General features: G+C 41.3%; 1 protein-coding gene across 21 annotated transcripts in view; it reads right to left on the bottom strand.

The window, feature by feature from the left end:
- Positions 1 to 27,043, bottom strand: part of ANO4 (anoctamin 4) — a 431,104-nt gene that overhangs the window by 120,579 nt on the left and 283,482 nt on the right. For 18 of the 21 annotated variants that reach the window (XR_009736492.1, XM_061417051.1, XM_061417056.1 and 15 more), the window contains 3 exons: positions 21,351 to 21,451; positions 17,867 to 17,911; positions 8,053 to 8,184 (listed from right to left, as the gene is read on the bottom strand). Coding sequence is in view for 20 of the 21 variants with exons in the window: in XM_061417051.1 (XP_061273035.1) it covers positions 8,053 to 8,184; positions 17,867 to 17,911; positions 21,351 to 21,451 (278 nt within the window). In the remaining variant the exon portion in view is untranslated. Of the gene's footprint in view, positions 1 to 8,052; positions 8,185 to 17,866; positions 17,974 to 21,350; positions 21,452 to 23,094; positions 25,851 to 27,043 lie in introns of those variants that run through there. The other 3 variants (XM_061417057.1, XM_061417038.1, XM_061417042.1) reach the window with 3 other exon arrangements.

Here is a 27,043-nt window from a genome sequence, read left to right as displayed (position 1 = left end):
GTCACCAAAGGATTGACGTTTCAGCTTCAGCATCAGTCCTTCTAATGAACATTCAGGACTTAATTCATGTAGGATGGACTGGTTGGATATCTCCTTGCAGTCCAAGGGACTCTCAAGAGTCTTCTCCAACACCATAGTTCAAAAGCATCAATTCTTCAGTGCTCAGCTTTCTTTATGGTCCAACTCTAACATCCATACATGACTATTGGAAAAACCAGAGCTTTGACTAGATGGACCTTTGTTGGCAAAGTAATGTCTCTGCTTTTGAATATGCTGTCTAGGTTGGTCATAATTTTTCTTTCAAGGAGCAAACGTCTTTTAATTTCATGGCTGCAGTCACCATCTGCAGTGATTTTAGAGCCCCCCAAAATAAAGTCTTTCACTGTTTCCATTGTTTCCCCATCTATTTGCCATGAAGTGATGGGACCAGATGCCATGATCTTTGTTTTCTGAACTCTGAGTTTTAAGCCAACTTTTTCACTCTCCTCTTTCACTTTCATTAAGAGGCTCTTTAGTTCTTCTTTGCTTTCTGCCATCAAGGTGGTGTCATCTGCATATCTGAGGTTATTGATATTTCTCCCAGCAGTCTTGATTCCAGCTTGTGTTTCCTCCAGCCCAGCATTTCTCAAGATGTACTCTGCATATGTGACAATATATAGCCTTGATGTACTCCTTTTCCTATTTGGAACCAGTCTGTTGTTCCATGTCCAGTTCTAACTGTCACTTCCTGACCTGCATACAGATTTCTCAGGAGGCAGGTCAGGTGGTCTGGTATTCCTATCTCTTTCAGAATTTTCCACAGTTTGTTGTGATCCACACAGTCAACGGCTTTGGCGTAGTCAATAAAGCAGATGTTCTACTGGAATTCTCTTGCTTTTTTGATGATCCAAAGGATGTTGGCAATTTGATCTCTGGTTCCTCTGCCTTTTCTAAAGCCAGCTCAAACATCTGGAAATTCACAGTTCATGTATCGTTGAAGCCTGGCTTGCAGAATTTTGAGCATTACTTTGCTAGCGTGTGAGATGAGTGCAATTGTGCAGTAGTGTGAGCATTCTTTGGCATTGCCTTTCTTAGGCATTGGAATGAAAACTGACCTTTTCCAGTCCTATGGCCACTGGCCTTCAGAGCTAGATAATTCTTTGTTGGAGCTCCTGTGAAGGATGTTGAGCAGCATCCTTGCTCTCCATCTCCTTACATACCAGTGGCAGTCTCTGCCCTAAGTTTAGACAGCCAACAATGTTTCCAGACATAGCCAAGTCACTCCCCTATTGAGAACCAGTGATGTATAATTTAGTGTTGGTGACCTACAGCTAAAATGGAAGCTCCAGGAAGGCAGGAATTTTTGCCTGTTTATTCACTGTTGATTCCCAAGTCCCCAGAACAACAGTGGGCATGGAACATGTGAATGAAGGAATATTTGTTTAAACACATGCACGCACAACAAACATATGCTTCAGATGCTTCCATTTGGAAGTGATCAATATTTAATTTTACCTCACTTTTAATGGATTTTCATCAAAATAAAATAATGGTAATGATAGAAATTTTAAAATTCAGGGAGGAATATTTTTCTCTGTATCTAACACAAACATTTTCTGAAAGGCAATTCAGAATTGATCTCTATCTGGAAAGAGTATACTATATACATATTATAAAAAGAGACATGAGTCTTTTCCAAATTTCCTCTTCTCTGTGTCCCAGTAGAAAACCTTTATTATGAGTATTGACCTTAGAAAGTAATTGCCTCAAGGGCAGTACTGCTGATGCCATTTTAAGAATGAAGGGCAGGGCTACTGAAACAGGCCAACACTCACAGGCAAGGAAAAGAGGAGGAATAAATTAATTCCTGAATGGACTTGTCATTCACAGTCATCTGGTTTGACCAGAGTTTAATTTATCTCAGAGAGTTGGTGGGCCTGCCTGAGGGGTGTCACATGATAACAAATAGTAGAGAGAGAGAAGGTCCGATTTTGCATCCACCATACCAACCACCACAAGGGAAAATTTGGCAATGTCTGGAGACATTTTGATTTTAGCAACTAAGTAAGGGTGGGGGGCGGGGGGCAGGAAACTGCTATTTGCATCTAATGGACAGAAGCCATGGTGCTACTAATCATCCTACAATGCACAGGGCAGTTCCCTACAACAAGACGTACTCAGTCGAAAATGTCAGCAGTGCCGAGGTTGAGAGGCCCTGCAGTAGAGCATGTTTAAGGGCATGGGATCTGAGACCTCTCTGTGCAAATCTGAATTCCTGCTTCATCACTGTCCAGCTGTCTAGCAAACCAATTTCCCTTTTCCTCCTGGGCACAAAAGTAGTTACATTAGCACTCCTCAAGTTAGGGCTAACTACACAACAAGTTCTGGTGCGTGAAATGTGGGCATAAGTGCTGTCCACCACTTCTAAAACTGGCTTATAAAAACTTCCTTCAAAATCACTCATCTCTTTTCGCCTTCCATAGACCAGATGCAAAGGATCTAGGGGATGGCAGAGTCACTAGACAGACAGAGCCTGGGTACCTGAATGACTGTCTGGAGCAGAGACAGTGCCCCTCCATCCCTGTAGTGACCCGCAGTAGACCATGATATGAATAACAGACAGACAGACAGACAGACAGACAGACAGACTTCTACAATGTTAAGCCACTGATGCTTGGGGTTGATCAGGTAGGTGGACTGTCACCTACTGCAGGCTTCTTAACCTCTCTGTGCCTCGATTTCCTCATCTGCAAAATGGTGGTGATAACACCATCTCTCCCATGAGGATTAAAGTTTTTTAAAATAGTGTCTGGCATCTAATAAGAGTTTTCCCATCTGAGGGTCCACTTTCAGTGACACCATATAAAATGACCAACAGCATTGTATGTTAATTTATAGAGATATGTACTCAGGTTTGCTTTTATTGCCTCCCAAACATTGATATATTTGACTTCCCTGGTGGCTCAGTTGGTAAAGAATCTGCCTGCAATGCAGGAGACCCAGGTTTGATTCCTTGGGTGGGGAAGATCCCCTGGAGAAGGAAATAGCAACCCACTCCAGTATTCTTGCCTAGAAAATCCTGTGGACAGAAGAGCCTGGTGGACTACAGTCCGTGGGTTTGCAAAGAGTCAGACACGACTAAGCAACTGAGCATAGCAAACACTGATATGGGTTTGAAGTAACTGGAAACTAGAAAGCTAGGCTATTTGGTTTTTAATCAATTCTTTAATTCTTTTGTATAATGTAGTTCAAAGTACAAAAATTTAAGATTAGATTTATTCCATGTTATCCTTACTACTTTTATCCTCATTTTATTCATTTAAGTACCTATCATATGCTAGGTGCTGTGTTAAATGTTGGAGATAGAATTATGAGCAGAAACAGACATAGCCTATGCCTCCATAGTGTTCAAAGCTTACTCAAGAGTTAGGCGTTAACCATGTAATACCCAAATAATTATAAAATCTCAAATATGAAAAATGTTATAAGGGAAACACACTGCTAAAAGAGTACAAAGCAAAGAGAAATGGTCTTTGGAAGGATGGAAGGAGGGTTTTCCTGGAAGGAGGCTTCAGAGCTGAGTTTGAAGGATGAATAAGAATAAACTTGGGGAAGGGGGAAGGAATGAGAAAGGAATTCAAGGAGAGGAAACAGCATATGCAAATATCCTGAAGTGAGTATATCGAAAGAACTGAGAGAAGTTGTATATGTCTGGATCGTAAGAAGTGAGGGGAGGAAGGTAGTCAAGGCAGATAAGGCTGGAGAGGAGTTGGCTGCATGGCCAGGCCATTCAAGGCCTTGTAGGTCATTCTCAATAATTTTCATATTTTTTCTAAACAGGGTGAAGTAACATGATTAGATAAGCATTTAAAAAAAACCTCATTTTGTATGCTTTTAAAGAAAATGGAATGGAGGTAGGCAAGGGTGGAGCCAGGGGACCTATTATTTCTGGATTACAGAGGTGAGATTGTGGTGGCAGAGATGACTGGATTAAAGAGACACTTAAGATAAAAACTCATTAGCCTTTGGAGTTATCTTAGATGTGGGAAGTGGAGGTGAGGGAGGTGTCTAGAGTAGATTCTAGACCTTGGTTTCAGCAACTGGACAAATATTATGCCTCTTACTGGACAGATGACAACGGACATGGACCACTTTAGAGGAGAAAATGTCATGTTTGGTTGGAGATGAGTATGCAGTGAGCTAACCTCACATCATCTTTATTCTTTGCTCATAATATGATTCTCCTATTTTCATTTCTATCTATTCATCTTCTTTCTCATTTAACAAATCATTATAAAGTACCAACTATGGGACTCAAAAATGGTGATATAGACACAGTCTTTAGAGGAGCTTATGGTCTAGGAGAAAGCAAAGAAAATGGATACTATTAAGAATTATGATAGCAAAAATATTATCACCAAGACATAGAAGAGTGTACTTCACCCAGAATCAGGGTTGGAGGGTGGAAATTATAGAAGGTTCTCTGGAGGAAACGTCTCTGATGCAATGTGCCAAGAAGGGAGCCTCGGGGAAAGGGTATTCCAGGTGAGAGAAGAGAATGTAAACAAGGAGGGTACAGAGAGATACTGAGGTCAAAGCAGCTCAGTGTGGCCAAAGCATACAACAGGGAAAAGGAAGAGGGGGCTGGTGGGCCAGCCGAGGATTCTGAGTTTTATCCTGAGAGCAGGGTATGTTTAAGGCTCTTTTCTACTTTGGTCATTATTTATTAAACATCCCATTGTCTCTTCTTCTACATTCATGTACACTCACATACACACACACCCTTACATTTCTATTATCCTTTTTTCAATTCCTGGACTAACATAATATCAAATATTCTGCAAAGAAACCACATGAGATTTTGGACAGCATTTGGAAAACCAGGGATCATGTTATAACTCCCAGAGCTCATTAGCCAGCACTTCTGTTCACTTTAAACCCATTAAAATCACTCTTGAACCATCCTTAGGGAAATCTTTTTCTAATTGCTTCAAACCATTATTTCCAAGTGGACAGCCTGTGTTCTTCAAATCTTATTTATATACATTCATTAAAGGATGTTGTCCATGTGGCATGTTAGTTTTCAAACAGAAAGAAATCCCCACTGCCTATAACATTCAAGACACTTGTTGAACTTTTCCTCTCCCAACGGCACAGGAGAACTGCCTAAACTACGTTCTCGGCCCCACTGAGGTCTGGTTCTGAGGTTTGCTCTGTTCCAACTGTCCCTCTGCTTCTTCCTCCTTAGTTCTCCTATGTTAGAAGCTCATCTTCCACCGATCACTCTCTTTTTTTTCAAACAATGATGCCAGGTTTTCTCACACCTTCGACCCCAAAACAGAAAACTACCTGTGGTTTTTCAAACACCCTGTTCTGATTCATGCCTTTGTAGTTTTAAACATATGTTACCCTCTCTTTTTAGGATATGCTTCGCCCTTACCTACAAGGACAAGTATTATCCTTCAAGGCTCATCTCAAATATTTTTTTCTCCTAACCCACCCTTATCTTTAAACAGTCTCCCTCCAGATCTGGAGGATGGAGCAAGCCCTCTTGTAAGTCACATTCAACATACTTTTATAGTGATTCAAGTGGTCTTCTCTCAGAGGAAAGGATAAAGAAGATGTGGTACATAGTTATAATGGAATATTACTCAGCCAAAAAAAGAACAAAATAATGCCATTTGCAGCAATGCTGATGAAATTTAAAATTACCATACTAAGTAAGTCAGACAGAGAATGACAAATATATAACATCACTCATATATTGAATCTAATTTTTAAAATGATATAAATAAACTTACTTACAGAACAGAAACAGACACACACATTTTGAAAACAAACTTACGGTTACCAAAGGGGAAACATGATGGGGAAGAATAAATTAGGAGTCTGGGGTTAACACACATGCACTGCTATGTATAAAATAGGTAACCAAAAAGAACCTACTGTATAGCATGGGGAACTCTACTCAATATTCTATAACAACCTATTTGGGAAAAGAATCTGAAAAAGAATGAATATATGTATATGCGTAACTGAACCACTGTGATGTACACTTGAAACTGACACAACATTGTAAATCAACTGCACCCCAGGAAAATTTAAAATTAGATAAACGGTCTACTCTATTTACTAGGCGGGGTCAAGGTTCTGTATTATTTCCTATATTTTGTTGATATATGCCCTGTATCCAGACAGTGTCTGGCTAGAAGTAGGCATCAAATTAGTGACTGTTGAATGAAACAATTATTCAGTGAACAAATACCGAAACATGTCAAAAAAAGCTTCTCAAATATATGTGAGAGATGGCTGAATACCACCATCCCACAGGCTGTTAGCCCTCATTCATTATATCGTTTAAAATATCCATAAAGGTATAATTCTCAGGTCTAGTTCCGAGGGATCCTCGTGGGCGCCCAGGTGCTTCTGATTGATAACTCTGCTGAGAAACTTTGTTCTAAAGCCAGAATATTACACAACATAACCAGGGTGAAGACAAGTACTGGGAAGCCTTTCTCTTTCATTTACCTGTGTTCCTCTGAAATAAAACAAACCCCAGGTGCACACCATATATTTCACTGATGCTTTCATCTACCCATCCATCCAGCTAAAACTTTTGAGACCCTCCTACAACCTGCTAGGCATCCTCTCAGGCAGGTGGGAAGCAAAGTGAACCTTTGCATGTAAATCAGACTCTATTCCAGAAGGCTTTAAAAACAAACACCTGCTTGTGTAAGAAACTTCAAGATGAACAACACAGGCACAGCGAGGGTTTAAATGAAGAGTGGGAAAACGTCAGCTTTCATCTGTCTTTTTCTCTTAAGAAAACATCGTAGGTCCTGATCTTGGGGTTAACTTGAAATCCTGCTCAGTTCCTATTTCCCACGGAGGATTTAGCTAGGATTTCGAGGCTGGGCTGTGAGCTTCATGTCTTCTTCAATAACCCTTTTAAATCTTCACATAGCGGGGCTTGTTTGGCATCAGTCTAACTGGTTGGGATCTAGAGTTTGGCTGAGTTAGAGGCTTATGGCATTTCTTCCCTTGCATTACACATTACACATTTTGATGCAGAGCATCTATTCTTTGATTTTCCTTTTTTCCTGCACCCTCCAGAAATCCAAGGCTTTAACTGGTTTTCTGTTGCTGAAATGTGCCCCCGCCTTGCACTCTCTGCAACTTGACAATGCCATTTGGTTTATATTTTTCCCAAAGTCAGCAACCTAGTTTTTAAAAAAACTCTGTTACCCCCTTTCTTTTCTTCAGGTAAGTCATTTTTATGGAGGCTGTAGCTATAGCTGAAACAGGAAGTGCCAGGAATTCCTGAAGTCTGGCTGAAAGCGAGGCCAGGCTCACCTGATTTATCCTCCTTTTAAGAGGCTGTCTTGGGCCTGGTTGTTTATAGTCTTTGGCATGGTTTTCTCTCCTACCACCAACCCTGCCCTCTGGCCATGATTTCTTGTCACATCAAAAGCTTCAGAGTCAATTCTTTGTCACTTTTGCAATTCTTCAAAGGCTCCATTACTTAGCTAACCCCTTCTTCCCCCAACCATACAAGTACAAAGTGACCAATCACTCCTCAGAGCCTGATCGATGAGTCCAGAAGCCGCCTGCTAGGTTACGTGGCTTTTTCTGGGGCAACGTGGTGAGTTGCTAAAGAAAGGGGAGTTGAGAGGTGAACCGAGATTTTTTTTTTTTAACTCAACAACCCCTCATTTTAACAGGGCAACAGCTTCCCTATGTGCTGGCTCGAGGCAGATGAGCCTGCAGAGGGCTCTGAGTACTGGGCTTTGGCGGAGCCACAAGATAGAAGGAGCCTGGGTCTCTGAATCAGAAGGTGGTGCACCCAACACACATGAGCAAGCATTCTACTGTGTTGAGCTGCTGCGATGTGGAAATTGTCTGTTACAGCAGCCTGCTTACCCGAAAGGGGATATGAACACAAAACAGGACTGCTGGGGAGACGGGCACTAGGCTGTTCCTTCCAAGCACCATGGAATCAAAGGCGTGCAGGAGAGGGATCTACCATGGCAGCATGAACTTAGTAAGACAAGGGCTTTCACAGGAAACACTCACTGATGGATCCTTTGCTGGCTGAAAGGGGCAGTGTAGCAGTCATTCTCCTCCAGGTCTGGCAGTGTCTCCTTGTCCAGCCTCATTGGCTTCTTAGGTAACCATCTCCGAAACCTGCTTATTTGTTTATCGATCCTGTGGTACATGAAAGGCAAGACCAAAGGGTACAACATGTCAGCATTGCCCCAAAACACAGGAGGGGGGTCTCCACAGAGCCGCAATTATGACCCACACACGCTGGACGTGCTCACTGCACTCATGAAACCCCCACTGGCACAAAGAAGGAAGCAAGCCGAGACCCAGTGTCCTGATTGCCCATGATATCACTGCTATGAGTCACATGTCTACCCACACGCCAATGGATGGCCAAGGAGTCAGAACGAGGTTGGAAGGCTCCGGAAAGGAAGCGGACAGTCCCTGAAGCAAAGCAGCCAAGACCTTAAGTTCTTCCATCCTGCAGATTCTAGAAACTCACTGTGTGCTTGGAAAATCTCCCCATCCAAGGTCAGGGAAGAGCTGAAGCTCTAGTTAGTTGGCTTTGGGGGCGGGGCAGAGACAGCACATTTCAAGGGTGGACTGTGCACAGAGAGCTCAATATCACCATTTGCTTTCTGGGCCTCATACCTTCCTTGAACAGCCTCTCAGCAGAATGACGTTTTTTTGTTTTTTTTTTTTAACTTTCATGTCTCTTTTCATGGTGCTGGGGTGGGGTGTCATGACACACATGTATCACTCTGGTCAGAGTACACAATGATGCCAAGCCAAAAAACCCAACACTGTCCCCAGAGCAGTTTTCAAGCCATGATTTGCCTCCCTGGTGGCCTCCCCATTCCTTCTGACTTCTGATGAAAACATCTGGCCTCCACGTGACCAGATTCTCACCCACTCACAGCCAACTACTAGAAGAGCAAACACCACAACAGACTTTGAAATGATACCTACACCACTGGAACTTTTTTTTCCCCTAAGAGCACACATTAATAGCAGCTCTATGAGGCAGACTGAACAGGGACCGTTCTCATTCACACATCATAAAAGAGACCCATGGTGGGGTAATTATCCAGCCCAAGTTACCCAGACAGTGAATAACGTCAGAACCAAAATGCAGATTCTAGACTTTTGATTTTAAAGTCCCATGATCATGCCCATCACAGTAGTTGATAATGGGAATCTTCACTTAAGGGCTATGGAAGAGACACATTTCTGTGGGGATGAAAAACCTTTAAATGCCTTCTATTAACTGAAAATACATGAAATTTTGGCATCTTTTATTTTTCTCCCCAGTTAAAATTATTCACATGGCAATTTGTCCTTTTCAGTGAAACTCCCAGATGAATGGATTATTTTTTTTTTTTATAACAAATCAACTCCAAAATGAATAGTAACAGTAAACTCCTCTTTTACCACCTTTTATCTTCAGCATTGCTCCAGCCTCACCACAACTCCCTTCTCTGCTTGGTGGTGACTGTCCTTTTTCCAGAGCCTCTGAAAGTTCAAACTGGAAAGAATCCTCCAGCTTCTTGAAGACTCTCATCTCCAAGAGGACCTGTCCCCATCACATATATACATACAGAAATAAAGATTCTACTCTGGGTCACATAGCCAGAAAATAATAGATTGGAATGGCCCAAAGACCCAAGAAAGCGGGAAAAGCCTACATTTACTTCACCCCTAAGATTCACCTTCTTTCCTCATCATCTTTTTAGTAGCAGTGAAAGTGTTAGTCACTCAGACATGTCTGACTCAATGCGACCCCATGGACTGTAGCCTGTCAGACTCCTCTGTCCATGGAATTCTCTAAGCAAGAATACTGGAGTGGGTAGCCATTCTCTTCCCCAGGGGATCTTCCTGACCCAAGGATGCCCCATTATCTTTTTAAAGACACTTAAATATAGTGAGATGTAAGCCTCAGAGAGGTGATATGACACAGTGGTTGAGAACATGAGCTCTGAGGCTGGAGTGCCTAGATTCAAACCCTGGCTCTGTAAATAACAGCAGTGTGACCCTGGGTAAGTTATTTAACTTTGCCATGCCTCAATTTCCTTATCTGTAAAATGGGCATGATAATGATGTGTAATTCATAGGACTGTGATGATTAAATGATCAAAATGTACATAAAACCTCCAGAATGGTATCAGTGCACAGTAAACATGGCTATTATTACTACGTTTTTCTTTTTTCTGCAAAGACAAGAATTTGAGCAACCAGCTTGCCTCTTAACAGTTTTGTCCTTTAGCTTTTCAATTCAAAGTTAACTATGCATCATGAGCATCTATTACTTGCCCAAGTTCAATGATTTAGTCATTAAATGAAACTTCCTAGGTTAAGCTGGTGGGCTTCCCTGCGGCTCTTGGCTTTATTTCATCTGATTGCCTTGAAAGTTGTTCATGAAAGACAACCCTGGTCCAGAGGTTTTCCATAACAGAGCTTTCACCTCCCACACGTGTCCAGTCTGCAGCACTAATTGGATTACACTTCGCCTTCTCATGGAGTCTGGGCTCTGAGTGCAATGACTACGAATTTAACCAGATGGGTACAGTGCTCAATGTGGAGAAAAACAAAGCTGTAAAACTTCAGGGAATGAAATGGCAACTTTCTGCAACACGCTTGGGGCACAACTATTTAAGTGAATTGTGGAGATGGAGGGAGAGACGACCAGGGTATGAAAGTGAAAAATGAGGAGGGGGGAGAAGGAAGTGAGGGGTAGATTGCTTGGCGTGGTGGAAAGGAGCTGGGATTTGCCCTTGCAATGCCGAAATCCTGGTTCTGCTGCTTATCAGCTGTGTGACCTTCCACAAAATCACTCACCTTTCTGAGCCTTATTTTTCCAGGGTTTTTAAATGGGATCATCACCATCATCATCATCTCACTGACCTCACAGAGTTGCTAAGAGGCTTATAAAAGAGGATGTGCATGAAATGCTTTGGAGAAACTGCCAAGCAGAGAGCAGGGTTACTAATCACTCTTTGAGGACCACAGAGGTTAATGTAAAGTGATGGAAAGGAGAGGTAGTGGGCTTTTGAAACACTATGGTTGAGGAAAGATATTCAAAAGACAGCTTAAAAATAACCCCTGAGGGTGTGAACCAGCTTTCATCGGGCAGCCTGAGCAGAAGCAGGAAGACAAAGCATGGACTGTTCTGGTCCCATCACACACACCAGTCCATGCTGCGTGCTCACAACGAGAGAACAGAATGCTCAAAAGTGATCAGCAGTTTGTAGCCTCCACTGCTTGGCAGAATGGCCCTCCAGTGATGCCAGCACCCTAATCCTGGAACCTGTGAATATGAGTGTAACACAGCAAAGGGACTTTGCAGATGTAAGCTGGGCCTTAAATTATGGACAGCATACTGGATTACTCAGGTGGACACATCTAATCACTAAGCCCTTTAAAAGCAGAGAGCTTTCTCTGGCTGGAGACAGGAGAGATGAGGCCAAAGGGAGGTCAGAGAGATTCAAAGTGTGAGAAGGACTCAACTAGCCAGAGCTGGCTTTGGAGGTGAAGGGGGCCAGGAGCCGGTGGCGGGGTAGGGGGGTGGGGGTGGTGGCAGGAAGCCTCTAGAAGCTGAGAAAGACCTTTGGTTAACAGCCAAGAAATGGAGACCCTGGTCCGACGACAGCATGGAGCTCAGCTGTGCCAGCAACCTGGATGAGACTGGAAGCCAATTTTTCCCAGGAGCCTCTGAAGAAGAGCTGGCTGGCTATCACCTTGATCTCAGCCTATGAGACCCCGAGCAGAGAAACCAGATGAAAGCTACCCCACCCAGACTTATGACTCACAGAACTGAGATAATAAATTTGTCTGGGGATGTGTCATAAAAGCAATGGGAGACTACTACACCTCTCAAAACAGCCTTGATCCCATCTTCCTCAGACCTCGGCTGGCCAGGTTCCCATGGGCTGAGACTCATGCTCCACACTCTGTCCCTACCTCCCAGGTAAGTGGCTCTGGGAACAAGAGTTTGTCCCTCTGTGGCTGCATGACTAACGTCCATTCTTCCACAAACCCACTCCTGGCCCCAAACTGTGCCACTCAGACATCAGTGAGCATCCCCTTCCATCTTGCCAAGGAAAGACACACAGTGCAAAAGCCACCAGGCTGGAAAGCCTGAGAGTCAAGCTAGAGGCCTGGGACAAACCTTTTATCCTCTCAGGACCTTAGTATCCTTGTCTTTAAAATGATCAATCAGATGCTGTCTAATATATGTTTCTGGTGACTTTAGAGGTCATATCTTGGCTATACCATTTCAAACAAGCCTTGAGTTAATAAAGAGCTTTCCTTTTCACAAAGCATAATGGATACATTTTTGTATAGAATGATGACTCTGGAGTCAGCGAGAAATGGATTAACATTCTCACCGCTCAGCTCAAAAGCGGTGAGTGCCGTGGTTGGCAAGGGACTAAGCTTCTCTGAGCTAACACACCCATTACAGATGGAATTGGTAAGGATAATGCATAAGGGTTTACACAATGCCTTGGCTGGACAAAATGCTCAATTAAGTGGTAGTTTCTAGGATGAAGAAAACGATGATGACAATGAACTTTTGTTGACCAAGTTCTCAATAGACATTCAAGAGCCATGATCTTCTCTTATATATTGAGGTCTGTGCTCCCATGTCTCACAGATATCCCTGAACAAGTGATCCTGAAATTTACTTAGAGCTGAGAAGTCGAAAAACTAACTAACCAGAAAGCATCTCATTTGTCTCTTCAATAGAGGAGTAGGGCTTACTTAATAACGTCTCCTCTGACAGGAGAAAGATAAAATGTCAGTTTAATGACAGAGCATTGATTTTCGTTGGATCCACTGTCACTTTGGTCCATCTCTGCCATTTACTGAGCAAAATCCCTCTCACAGACTACACAGGCAAATCAATAAAGATGGACCACCTGCTTGAGTATTTGTGGCCTTGACTTGTCAAGTTAGCATCTAGACCAAAAGGTGAGTCACTCTCTTAAGAAAGTTGTTCTGATGGTAAATTTGGGGTCCTCCCCCAAAGACCAGTTCATGACAGATGAGGTTTTAGGTAGCTGGAAAGAGCAAGCATAAACTAAGAGGCCACGTGCTCCAGAGCCCAAGAGCTGCAAATACTGAGCCCACACTCCACGACTACTGCAGCCTGGGCGCCTAGAGCCCGTGCTCCACAGCAAGAGAAGCCACTGCCATGAGAAGCCTGCTCACGGCAACTAGAGAAAACCCGTCTGCAGCAATGAAGATCCAGTGCAGCCCAACAGTAATTAGTTAATCAAAAACAAACTAGGGGGCACACATCTCCCACCTTGGCTGGGCTGTGCCTTGGGAAGGTCCTGGTTAAAATACCTTGACCTCAGCTTCCTCAGTGGTGAAGGGGAGACTGTGGTGATCTTAGAAAAGGCCACATGCAGAGAACTTCCCCCCTAACCGATAAACCTGTCTGCAGGCCTTTATAAATTACTGGCTGTACAGAGTCCCAGCCTGGATATGGAGGGTGCACCCTGAAGAACCAGAAAACAAGGGCCTTTTTCTTGAGCCACTAACAACCCAGGAGGGAGTTTGTACTAAAGACAACTCAATTAGGCTGAATTAAATGAAACAGGTAACTTCAGAGACAGCTGCTTTTCCCCAGATCAGAATACTATAATAATAGCATCAGGTTTCAAACAGTTAGATTACATTTTCAGAGATAATATGCTCAGAGAGCACAACAGATGAGCTTTTTAAAAATGTAATGGAGGCACCGAACACAGGCCTACGTTGCAGGAAAGGAAGCCCTCCTGGATGGATAACAGACAACAGAGGCTTGCATTTCTTTTTCCTCTTCTTAGAGCCAAGTGCCCCATATTAGCAGTCTCTCCTCAGATAGGAGTTAGGGATCTTGAGAAACTAATGCCATTCTTTTAGGTCACAAGGCTGCTAATTGGGGCAGAGCTTAAGTATCTTCTAGAAGAGTCCAAAGGTTTTGGAACATTTACGAATGTTAATTTTTTAAGGTGAGGATGGAAATATCCAAGCCATGCTGTAATGTTGCCTGTATACTCATCTGATAAGACTGCGCAGGCACTCAGTGTATAACACAGCAGGACAAGGGTTCATCCTGCCAAGCATCACAAAGGAGAACGTCAGTCAGGATGCGTATGGGGGCGAGGAGGAAAAACAAATGGGCAGTAATGAGACTTCAGCTACCAGTCACCCACAATCATCAGACTTACGACTTCGTAAGCATATCTTTTACAGGCTATATTCATACTATTTGGTGAGAGTAAAAATAAAATAAGGCAGAAGAACAGTGATACATTTCCTTTCTTGACTAGATGGGTATTGTGTAATATCTCTAAGTCTGCTCAAAGGTAAGTGTCAAAGCATCCTTTAATAGACCAAGTATGTGCATAAAAAGAACACTTACCCCCAAAATACATATCTGAATTATATGAGTGTGCTTCATGGTGTCAGGTGACTTTTCACAAACAAAGATATTTGTGAAATGATGCTTTATTTTTCTACCTGCTCAGAAACTTCACAATTTTTATTTCTTTTCCCTTATTCTGAAAGGAGGTAGGTTTGTTTCCAGGGTGCTTTTGTGGATTAATGAAGTAAAATATCATTTGGAAGAATGAAACCAAAAGCTAAATTAAGTATCCATATTTAGGATGGCATGAGGATCTCAGAACATTGAAGTCAGTATGTTACTACTGGTGTATGACTAGGATAACAAGTTACATACAAGCCCTGCAATTTGGAAGTCATCTCTGGCTACAGAGACACCTATTCTTCATCATTTAAATCAGCCTGTCCTGAGGTGAAGAGTTAAAGCAGATACAAAATTTTCTGACAAACTGCATTTAAAAATTTGTGCTGCACAGACTTCAATAAGTAATACCACCACACTGATATCCTAAATTTAATCCTGTGTGGTCAGCAGTAAGGCTTATCTCAAGAGGCCATTCTGAATCAACGTGTCATACAACCAGAACTGGGATTTTTTTTTTCCCTTTATTTTGACCCAGAGCCTGCGAGTGCCTTTTAAGGACTCGATTCTTCTATAGTTGTTATGTATGCGCTTAAGTAGCATCAACTCTTCCAGGCCAAAAATTAGTGCTTAGTAAGCTGTTCTTCCAGTTCAAGAAACAAGGATTTCCCAAGCTCTTATTCACTCACAACCTCCCTTCTACACACACAGAGAACATGCGGTGGGTGACATGGTCACAGCCCTGTCTGCTTTCCTCCTCTTGCTCCTGTTCTGAACCCCATCCACTTTCTCCTTTGTCACCGCAAACCCTAACAAGGTGGCAGTAAGCCCTCACTTTCTGATTCATCAGGACCCCCTGTGTTCTCCACCAGCTATAATTTGCTTTCTGTTACTCTCCTCTCTGCAATTATCATTCTCAAAATGCACTAGTTCCAGACCAGCAACATCAGCATCACTGGGGATCTTAACAGAAGTACAAATTATTGAACCTCATGTCTGGGGATGGACCCATCAATCTGAGTATGAAAGAGCCCTGCAAGTGATCCTGACACATGTGAAAGTTTGAGAACCACCATTCCATGGAGACTGCTAGCATGGTGGTTACCAAGGTGACCAAAAATCAGTTCTCATCTCTCATTGTTCATCGCTGAAGAAAACCCCTTCTTATGGGAAATCGTACATGGTACCTTTGATACTGCCCTCCCCAGTTCCCCTTCTACTTCTTGAATTGTTCCTTTTCATTCTCCCCCACCTCTTCCTGTCTCCTTAAAGCAGATTTTTCCAAGCAGTTGCTACCGGCCCTCTTCTCTTCACTCCATGCATTGCTCCCTGGGAAATTCCATCCACTTCTCTGGCTCAGGTCATGATGGCTAATGAGCTTCACCTCTCCATTTCTATTCTCTGGCTTTACCTTTAGCTTCAAACTGCTTTGGCATCAGTTTCAAAAGCCTCAAAGACCAACTGTGACACAAATTACCTCAAAACCTACTGTGAGTCATAATACAGAAGTGTCAGATAACTAATCAACACCTGTCTTACCACATCTGTATCTCCCTGAATTTCCACTCTTCTTCTGCCTCCCAATCCCTTACATATAAACCTCTTTCTCTCCACCATTTCTTGTTTTCCAAATACCCACCAAGTCCTTTTGCCTACACTTTCCTCTAATCTTTCTCAAATACTTTGCTGTTTTACTTGATAGATTATTTTTTGGCTCTGCATGGAGCAGGAGTACCATCTGGGTGCTTTAGAGTGAAAGTCAAGGAGACAGAGATTATGACTTGTTGTAAGGAAGCACTTTCTAAGTCAGGTGTTCACAGATGGGTTCAGCGATTCCGTCTCTAGACATGTTTAAACACAGGCTGGCTGATGATATAACAGAGGTTCAACAGCCAATGAGTGGCTGGACTTGATGACATTTGATATCCCATCCAACCTTGAGATTATATGGGTCATTTAATCACCATTTTCTTTCAAGTCCTCATTGCTCACCTCTTCCCCACATTGCAAACAATGTTTCAGTCCTCGATCTATGTCTGATGCTTCAGGAAGTCCTGGTTTTTCTATGCTTTTCTTTGTGGCCTTATTTTCCCACTGCAAATCCTCACACATATATATGAAGATTCGTTCATTCATTTGCCCCACCTACTATATGTGAGGCGCTGGAAAAATAGCCTTCATATACCTTCTAGATGGAGGGCCTACATCATAGGCTATAGCACAGACCCAGCAATCTGAGTTTTAATACGCTGTCCAGGTGACTCTGCTGCTGGCTAAAGTCTGAGAACTACTGAAATAGGCTAAAGTGTGCATGAAGTTTCTGTAGAAGGTCATTATGTGACAAGGGACTTGTCTCTGGTGAATCCAAATGCCATGGCAACGATCTGATTGAAAGAACTGCTAATAACGATGCTTCTCAGGAAAATTTTCGGGAAGCACACCTTAGTTTTTTTAAATGCCTATTTTCATGTCATATTTTGTCAAGCACACATGAACTTGGTTAAACTCACTAAACTATATCAACTATTCTTCTATTTATCCTTCTGCACTGAACAGAAGCAGAGTGAATTTGAGTGCTAGATCTCACAGAACTGAACTCTAAAGATTTTCAGACAAATGTAATGGTTTCCAAGTTGTTTAACTATCAGCTCAGCTTAGGGAACATGATTACATAAGACGAATTAAAAGTTTGAAGTTAGATTGCCAATGATCACCATGAAATCAAATCAAAGAACATACTGAAATCTCCTCTTCATCCCCAACTTCTCAAAAACCAAGGAGAAACAAGCTTAGGAAGGCAATATAGCACAGTAAAGGTAGTCCTCATCCAGTAGGATTTTGGGGGAGGAGGGGTTAAAAAAAGAGGGTAGGAGGGCTTCTGAGTAAGGTAATATATCTGCAAATTTTATTAACAAAATATTATTAACATAGGAGGACACTACCCATGGTAGGATCCGAAGCCACCTGGGAGGGTTACTGGCTGCACTTGGATTTCAAGTTATATATAGTGGAGGGAGTAATTTGCATGGGGAAAAAAGGAATGTTCAGACCAAAGATGCTTTCTAAACAGTGGGGCTTTCTGGGAATTAGGATGGGGAACTCTCACCTCTCAAACCCAGCCTCAACAGACCTGCAGATAAATTCTGCCTCCCAAGTGTGGAGAAATCACAGGGAAGACTCTAAGAGGAAAATTTCCATCTTTGCTTCCCGCTCCCCAACCCAGCCTAACTTGAAATAGCTATTTTTGGTGCAGCAACCAGCTCTCCCATGGGACAAAGGCCCCTCCTCCCCAGCTTGTCTTCCTTGTCAATGTTGGGAGCACACAGGACAAGAGCTAAAAGAAACACCATCGTGACACAGCATGCTACTAACCTGCTCATGAACTTGTACCGGCGGGGCAGGTAATAGATTTTTCTCCTGGAAGAACAGCAAAAATGAAGCCAGTCGAGAAGAAAACCCATCGTCAGTTACAGTTTGAACTAGCAAGGAAGGAAAGGAGATTGAAGATAGAAGCCTGTAAGAGGTGAAGAAGAAAAAACTAAAAAGAGATTAACAGTGAGAAATGTAGTGGGAACGCAGGGCATGCATTTTTGACTCATGAAATCATATGAAATAGTTTCTATTGACATTGCTTCCTCTCCTTGTTACCATCAATTTTTACACTTGCTCTTCACCTATAGAACCTGTGCAGAGCAATAATTTGGAGCAATTGGTATTTGTATGAATTCAGCTGAGGTCAGCTTTTTTCTTCTCTTCAGGATACAGAGATAGATTGCCAGCCTGCTTGCAACATACATAATTTAACAGGCACACTGTTATATTAACAAATATTTCTACAGCACTTTAAGTTTAGAGAATGTTTCTGTCATCTGATATAGGCAAAGGTAATATAAATTATATATAAAAATATATGTTTTTACAACCAGTATGGGAAGGACACTAACAAATAAGTATCAACAGCCTGCTGGAAATAACCACACCAGCACATATTGTCTAACCCCTGGCCCTTGTGTATTGTTAATTAAAGAGGTAAACCAAGGAATCCCGGAAAAAACTCTTCTTAAAAATCAGACTTATTAAGGGTCTGTTGTACTTCTATTACATATTAAATGTAATTAATGTAATATTAATTAAAGTATTACAAATGCGAATTCTGAGTATAGTGTGAACAGAGAACATGTGCATTAGATACTTCTAAAAATGCAATCTCTCTTTCCATGGTTTTGACTTCAACCAATGGGTACAAATGGATGAATAGTTTGCATGGATTTTGAACTAAGATATTAGAGAAAATTGGAAGTTTATACACCAAAACTTTAGTGCATATCTGTGAAAATTTGAACACATATCCCATGTTATAAAGAGGCAGATTATAGAGACAATAGAAAAATCAGTGGCTGCCAGGGGTCTGGGCTGGGGGGAGAAGGGATAGAGTAAAGCGGATTTCAAGGGCTGTGAAACTATTCTGCATGATACCATAATAGGGGATACATGGCACCTTGAATTGTCCAAACCCACAGAATTGTACAAGACAAGAAGTGAACCGTAAACTATGGACCACTAAAACAAACACCACCATGACAGAGCATGCTACTAACCTGCAGATAGTAACAATGTGCCAATACTTATCCATCAGTTGTAACAAATAAACCACAATGCAAGGTACCAATAGTAAGGAGGCTGTAAGAGGGGTGGGAGGAGGTCTATGGGAACACTCTGTACTATCTATTCAATTTTCTGTAAACCAAAAACTGCTCTAGAAACTGTCTATTTAAAAAGTCTATATCCTTGGACACACAGGTATTTAGCAAAAGCAGGTTTTAGTGACCATTTCCCACAAGAAATCTATTCCTCAACTTCCTTTTAAATATCATAGAAACAAAAATCCAAGGAGACTAAACCTGGGATTCAGAAGTACAGTCTATAGAAAATAATAAAGGTAAGGTTCTTGGAGGCATTTCAATGTCCAAACTGATGCTTGAACACTTTGTTGAACTGATATGTCAGGACAATTCCTCTTTTGGAAATACACGCTGGATAAAAAAAGTCATGTAAATTTTAAATGCACCAAGTTGTATCAAGTGAAGCTATGCTTAGGTAAAATCACATCAATATTAATAAGGCCAACTCATGGCCACTTGTTAACAGTATTTCCTCCTAAAATGTTGTCCTGCAGGAATTCCTATCATGTAAAATTATTATTCACAGTTGTTATGGCTTTCATTTTATTGCCTGGATCACATTCTCTGAATGCTGCATAAGAGAAGTATTCATGTTGCTTGCAGGCGGCACTCTTCTGCTATTATGTAATGAGTGCACAGAGGTGTTGTCTATGATACAGCCAGTTTCCTTAGGTTTTACTACCTTACTATTATCAAAAGGTAGACTTTTTAAGCTCTGTTGGCTTTAAGCTGGTGGTTTGATCTATGACTCTATCTAAGCATATATTTATTTTCCCTTTTGTCCTTATGTATGACATAGCATTAATTCACATTGATAAATTACTGATTGTGCAAACAACTGTTGACGGAAACAAAATTGGTATTCCTTCTCTCTCACTGATTACATATATTACATATACATATATATATATATATATATATATATATATATATATATATATAAAATTTAAACAATCCTTGGGTTCCAAGATTTTCTTTGTGACATTTTAAAAACAAAAATAAGTGAAAAATTTAGAACTACTTTAGTCTCAGTTCCTTTGAGAATTCTGCCTTAAGGAAAATACATGGTAGAAGTATCAGCCTCTATTTTGAATTTGTATTAGGACACAAAGACTAATAAAGAAAATAAGATGCACCAGAGAGATATATTACAGGCTTATGAATGGAAATTGCCCTTCCCTAAATGTGTTCCTAGCATCTCTTCATTTCTAAGAATATAGATGGATCTTTGTCTCGATAACTTTCCACAGCTCATTAACAGCTATACTTTAGAATTGGCCATCTGCCTAATTTCTGCCCTCTGACTTGGTCGTATTGGCAAATGTTGAACCAAAAGTAGAAAGTATTTAATTCTTTTGTCCCTTAAGAACTGTCCTTGGTACTAAACCCCTCCACCTCCTTTAAGAGATTCTATTATTTCTACGTATCTTGGCATTCATGATTTAAGATTTAATACTTAATTTCATTTCTATCTAGCAAACAATCACTTTTTCTTAATCTATAGGGAATATAAGAATATTCACTCTGAGATGGAGGAAAATTAATCCTTTAAAATAACTAAGAAATTCATGAAAAGTACTTTATATTCCCCACTCCAGTGTTCTTGCCTGGAGAATCCCAGGGACGGGGGAGCCATCTATGGGGTCCCACAGAATTGGACACGACTGAAGCGACTTAGCAGCAGCAGCAGCAGCAGGAATAAATATCAATGGTTGTGGTTTGCACAGTATTTATGACTTGACTCTTAAAATGCAAAAATAGTTATTTAAAAAAATAAGGTCACGTTTTCCTGAAATTTCTTGAACTTGCAGCAATGGAAGTAAACTGTCATTTTTTTCTGGAAGGGACCAGTCAGTAAGGACTTGTACCACTGGTCCTAACATCTGGCCATTCAAAGAAGCAGGGTTTTTAAAATTGGCACTTTGGAAATGAAAATGCCACTTGGAAAATATTTCTTTCTCAACAGTCTATCCTTCTAAGGACTGCATTAGCCAGGCATTTTCACAAAAAGTCATGAAGTCATTATTAGCCATGAAGTTACTTATTGCATTTCCTACACATTTAAAGGGTTTTTTCCTCTAACAGTGTTCCAGTCTGCATTTTGATTTTATTTGTTTCGATAGAGGAGTGCACTAGCAGCAGAGAGAGTGGGGGAGAAATACTTTTACACCTACCTGAAAGGCATTCTTACATTCATTTGTTCTGCATATCTTCCAAGCACTTCCCATGGGGCATGCAACTTCACAAAGATAATGTCACTATTTATTAGAGAGGACTGAAACAGAAAAAAGAAACTAAATTGAAAAGTATATCCAAGTCTCCTATGGTTTCAATTGAACTGGAACTTAGAACACATGAACTTGTACAGAGTTTAAGATCAGAGGGCATTTTTCAACAATCAGCTGGGTCCTTATGTGTGCACATATCCATTCAATCAATACATTACTGTGAGCCAGGCTCTGGAGAACCAGCAGGGAAGAAGAGAGATACAGATGGCATTTACATTCTGCAAATACACACATACAAAAGAAGACAGGCAAAAACAAGTTAACAAGAGAAAGAGATTCAGAGAGTTGACTGTTCTGAAGACAAGAGAGTCTTGGGAGAAAAAGTTGGAATGGGATACCCATTTCCTTGGACAAAGTGTCAAAAAAAAGTCCTCTCTGAGGAGTGGACATGTGAGTTGAGATATAAAGAAGGAGCCAGCTGGGTAAAAAGCTGAATGTTCTGGGTGCAAAGCCCCTAGGCTGGGAAACAGCTTAGTATGTCCTATAGGGGAGGGGCAAGGAGGAGGGTGGAGGTGCTGGGGTGGATTAATCACAGAGACTGGCATGAGAAGAGGCTGGAAAGGTGAGCCTGAGCTAGTATGCGGTGCTTCACAGGCCACAACAACACAGTTACACTTTATGCTAGGTACATGGGGAAGTCATTTTGATTTAGGTGTTCAAAGACCACTGTGGCTGCTGCATGGAAGAGAAAGAATAAGGGAGAGTCACAGTGAAATGGAGAGAGAGATGCTCTCAATCAATATGGCAAAAGCAATAGTTGGTGGTGGGGATAAAGGGAACTAACAGATGTGTCTTAAATCTGGCCAGCATGAGCAAGGCTTTTTCAAAGGACCGTGCTCTTCGGCCCCAAACCTTTCCCTTCTTCAGGGCTTTTTATCAACACAGAACTTAGGGCCGTAAAACTAGGACTTCACACTCCATTAACTACCCAACAGGTTTTGGTCTGTGCCTCTGGTGGCAGGGACATCCCTTATTAGATTTCCTTTGGAAGTCATTTCCCAGGGTGAGGGCTGAGTTGTGGAAGGATGTGGAAGAAAGATGAGAAACAGTTAAGCCAGAGCTTAATGAGCCAAATGGCCAATTACTTATCCTTATCTTTTCACACAGGGTTATCCTGAACTGCATACCATTTAAGTGTTCATAGTTTAAGAAAATCAGTTTAAAATTTCATAGTTTAAGATGTATTGGGCCTTCGTGGCTGAACTCTCCTTATAACAGTATCTATACACAAGTCAATATTTCTACACACCTGACAAAAAAACCCTCAACTTTATGCTTTAGCAGGGGTACATTTGCACTGTAGGGAATTGTTTTTACATTGCAGATGAAAGGCAACTGTAATTCATTTTTCGTATTTTCATTCAGGGTCTTCTTGCTGGGCTCATAAATATTGTATTTAAGGCCTAAGAACGCCTCAAGATATTATGGAAAAGCCAACTGTTATCAACAACAACATTCTCAGAAACTTTGGTGATGCTGACTTTCCCATGGGAAGAAGGGCCAGGATCCAAGTACACAATGGTGAAGGGGAACCCCTGATATTGGTTAGAAAAAAAAAAAAATCAAATTTTCTGGCAGTTCAGGCTGAAATAAGGTTTTACCTTTCAACGTAGGACAAGCAGACACCTACCTTTAAGCCCCCTGAGAACAAGGAAAGCTTCTGTTGTTCATGGTTGAATCCTTTGGCCCCAGAACAGTTCCTGCTATGGAGGGAGCTCTCAACCGATATTTGCCTGGTGGTGGTGTAGTTGCTGTCGTGTCCGACTCTGCGATCCCATGGACTGCAGCCCGCCAGGCTCCTCTGTCCATGGGATTCTCCAGGCAAGAATACTGGAGTGGGTTGCCATTTCCTTCTCCAGGGGATCTCCCCAAACCAGGGATTGAATCTGGGTCTCCTGCATTGCAGGCAGATTCTTTACCAACTGAGCCACCAGGGAAGCCCTGGTGAAATGTGAACAGTTCATTCTGGCCCAGGTAAAAATTGGGAGCCCTACGTAGCAGGCAGGCTAAAATAAAATTTTTAAAAAGAAAAAAGAAAGATATGCTTTAGAGTCTGGGAAGGTTTTGCAGCTTCCTCACTTGGGAGGTTTCATGATGATACTAGGAATTCTTTAAATTTGCCTAGTTTTCTGACAAGGTTCTCACTTCCTGTTGTTTCTTCTCCATCTTCTCATGAGAGGAAGAGTAAAATTGTGCAAAATAAAGAAGACAAATGGCCATGGGACTGATTCACAGAATCAACCAAACCTTGATTTAGAGCATGAAATCTTAGAATATACTCTCTTCACAGAATTATTGCGATTGCTAGTTTTACAGAAAATATATAATCTACCTCAAGAATAATCATTTTGTAGATTTCCCATGAATATATGAACACACTAGGGAGGATACAATATCCCATTCAGGGCATATTCTAAGTGTCATACTTCTGTGTATGAAAAAGCCAAGTTCATTATCTGAACACGTACTGAGTCAACTAAAATTCTAATGTGGGATTTCAACCATTTTCTGCATAAATGAGCAACTGCTTTGAGTCACTCAGTATGATTTTAAAAAAACCCTCCATTTTCTTATTATTTCAATTATAACAATGATTATAAAGCCTGTCATATTTATTTTATATCATCACTTTACTATATTTAGTGCTGTATAATTTTACAAGCACTTTTACACATTACCTCATTTTATTCTCAAACTTGTAAGAGAGGCTTTAATTTCTTAAAAAAGGAAAGAGACTAAGCAATTCACCCACAACTAAACTGAAAGTTTATTTCACTCAAATCTGAGTCCCCACCCACATCCCTTGACTCTGTCCATTTTATCTGATAAACTCTGAGGTTTAAATAAATCCATGGCTTTTACATGCATTGAAGACACATAATCTCTGAATTCTTTATCAGTTTACACAAACAAAGAGGGGAAATTAAGCTATATTTAAGATTATCTTGATAATCTTGAGAAAAATGTTAACTGAATTCCTTGAATGATGACGGGTGTCTATTCCTGTGTTATGTGTGTGGAGGGGTCTGCATCTGTGCATGCCTGCATTTATGTGTGTATGGGGCTTATTTTCTGTTTTTAAGGAGAAACTGAACTTCAGCTCAGAAAAATAAGTGTGAAACATGACTGCTAATTATATGGCTCATACATCACTCTTTTTTCTCGAGTACTGAATGATTACACTACTGGGTCTAAATAGGTTTTCCTTCTTATTAAGTATTCCTTTCCACATAAATCCAAGTGTGCAAGTACCAAAATGAAGAGAAATGGAAATGATTTTTTGAAACAGAGTTGTTTCATTCATATACTACAATAAAAACCCCTTAGGTTAGAACCTTGGGGAGAAGAAAAACGACCATTTAGAGGAGCTTGAAAAATCTCCTTAGAAGAATGACTGGAGAAATTAAAAAGTACCATGGAAAACCCCTGGAATAGAAAAAGGTAAGAGCCACAGAAAACTTTTCTTCTTTCTTGTTCATTCAACAAGAACATATTGAACATGATCTATGTATAGATTCTGGGAATGCAAAGATATATAAACTGTGGTCCTTGTCTTGGAGGTTAGATAAGGTAACCATAAGGAAAAAAATAAATAGCATGCCATTATCTAACCCAACCAATCCACCTTTTAAAAATGTATAAATGTACACATCTCTTCACCTCATGACCCGCAAAACAATGGCTGAAAAGAGGACACTGATGGAGAAAAGGTTTGGGAGTGGGGGCATGGAGGCATCACAAACTTACTTTAGGACATACTAAGTTCTTAACGCCCATGAAAAGACATCTTGTGGGTGGATAAATGAGTCCAGACCAAACTGTGTCTGGAGCTTAGGAGAGCAGTCTGAGTCAGAGATACAAAATAAATATGGCCAGGAGATAGACAATGTTTAAATCCATGGGATTGGATAAGGTCAGTTCAGAAGAGAATACAGGGACAGAGCCACGTGGGTAGCTGCAACATAGAGGTTAGATGGGGATGCAGACCCTGAGGTTCATATTGACATATCTACCTCTTACCAGCTCTGTGATCCTGGCCAAGCTACTCAATCTCTCTGTGCCTCTGTCTGTTCAACTGTAAAATGGGAAATGATAGCAACAGCTATCAGTTGAGTTGTATTCAATTCAGTTCAGTTCAGTTGCTCAGTCGTGTCCAACTCTTTGTGACCCCATGAATCACAGCACGCCAGGCCTACCTGTCCATCACCAACTCCCGGAGTTCACTCAAACTCATGTTCATCAAGTCGGTGATGCCATCCAGCCATCTCATCCTCTGTCATCCCCTTCTCCTCCTGCCCCCAATCCCTCCCAGCATCAGAGTCTTTTCCAATGAGTCAACTCTTCTCACGAGGTGCCAAAAGTATTGGAGTTTCAGCTTTAACATCAGACCTTCCAATGAACACCCAGGACTGATCTCCTTTAGGATGGACTGGTTGGACCTCCTTGCAGTCCAAGGGACTCTCAAGAGTCTTCTCCAACACCACAGTTCAAAAGCATCAATTCTTCGATGCTCAGCTTTTTTCACAGTCCAACTCTCACATCCATACATGATCACTGGAAAAACCATAGCCTTGACTAGATGGACCTTTGTTGGCAAAGTAATGTCTCTGCTTTTGAATATGCTATCTAGGTTGGTCATAACTTTCCTTCCAAGGAGTAAGCGTCTTTTAATTTCATGGCTGCAATCACCATCTGCAGTGATTTTGGAGCCCCCAAAAATAAAGTCGGACACTGTTTCCGACATGTCAAATAGATGTCTCCCCGTCTATTTGACATGAAGTGCTGGGACCAGATGCCATGATCTTAGTTTTCTGAATGTTGAGTTGTATTAAATGGCATAAAACAGGTAAGGTACTCGTAGTACATCCAAAAACATGTTAGCATTATCTCCAAGAAGGGCCATAGCACACTGGTGGTGGGGGGAAGAACACAGCACTACTGGTTACCTAGTTACAATCTGTGAATGTGACAAATAAGAAACTACTACCTGAAAAGGATTTTCCAGGCTTTGACTACAAGTCTAAACCAGAAGAAATTCTGAAAGTCAAGTTCCCAATGCCCATCTCCTTTCCCTCCACAGTCCCTACATATTCCTCCAAGGACACCCATTCATTCATTCATCAGACATTCACTGAGTGACAACTACATATCAGGAATCAAGACTGTCAGGAGAAATAACAATAACTTCAGATATGCAGATGAGCCACCCTCACTGCAGAAAGTGAAGAAGAACTAAAGAGCCTCTTGATGAAAGTGAAAGAGGAGAGTGAAAAAGTTGGCTTAAAACTCAACATTCAGAAAACTGAGATCATGGCACCCGGGCCCATCACTTCATGGCAAATAGATGGGGAAACAGTGGAACCAGTGACAGACTTTATTTTGGGGGGCTCAAAATCACTGTGGATGGTGACTGCAGCCATGAAATTAAAAGACGCTTGCTCCTTGGAAGAAAAGCTATGACCAACCTAGACAGCATATTAAAAAGCGAGATCTTTACCAACAAAGTTCTGTCTAGTCAAAGCTATGGTTTTTCCAGTAGTCATGTATGGATGTGAGAGTTGGACTATAAAGAAAGCTGA

The sequence above is a fragment of the Bos javanicus genome, chromosome 5 (genome assembly GCF_032452875.1).
Source record: "Bos javanicus breed banteng chromosome 5, ARS-OSU_banteng_1.0, whole genome shotgun sequence".
In the NCBI taxonomy this organism is placed as follows: Eukaryota; Metazoa; Chordata; class Mammalia; order Artiodactyla; family Bovidae; genus Bos; species Bos javanicus.
This window is presented reverse-complemented; position numbering and strand designations above follow the sequence as displayed.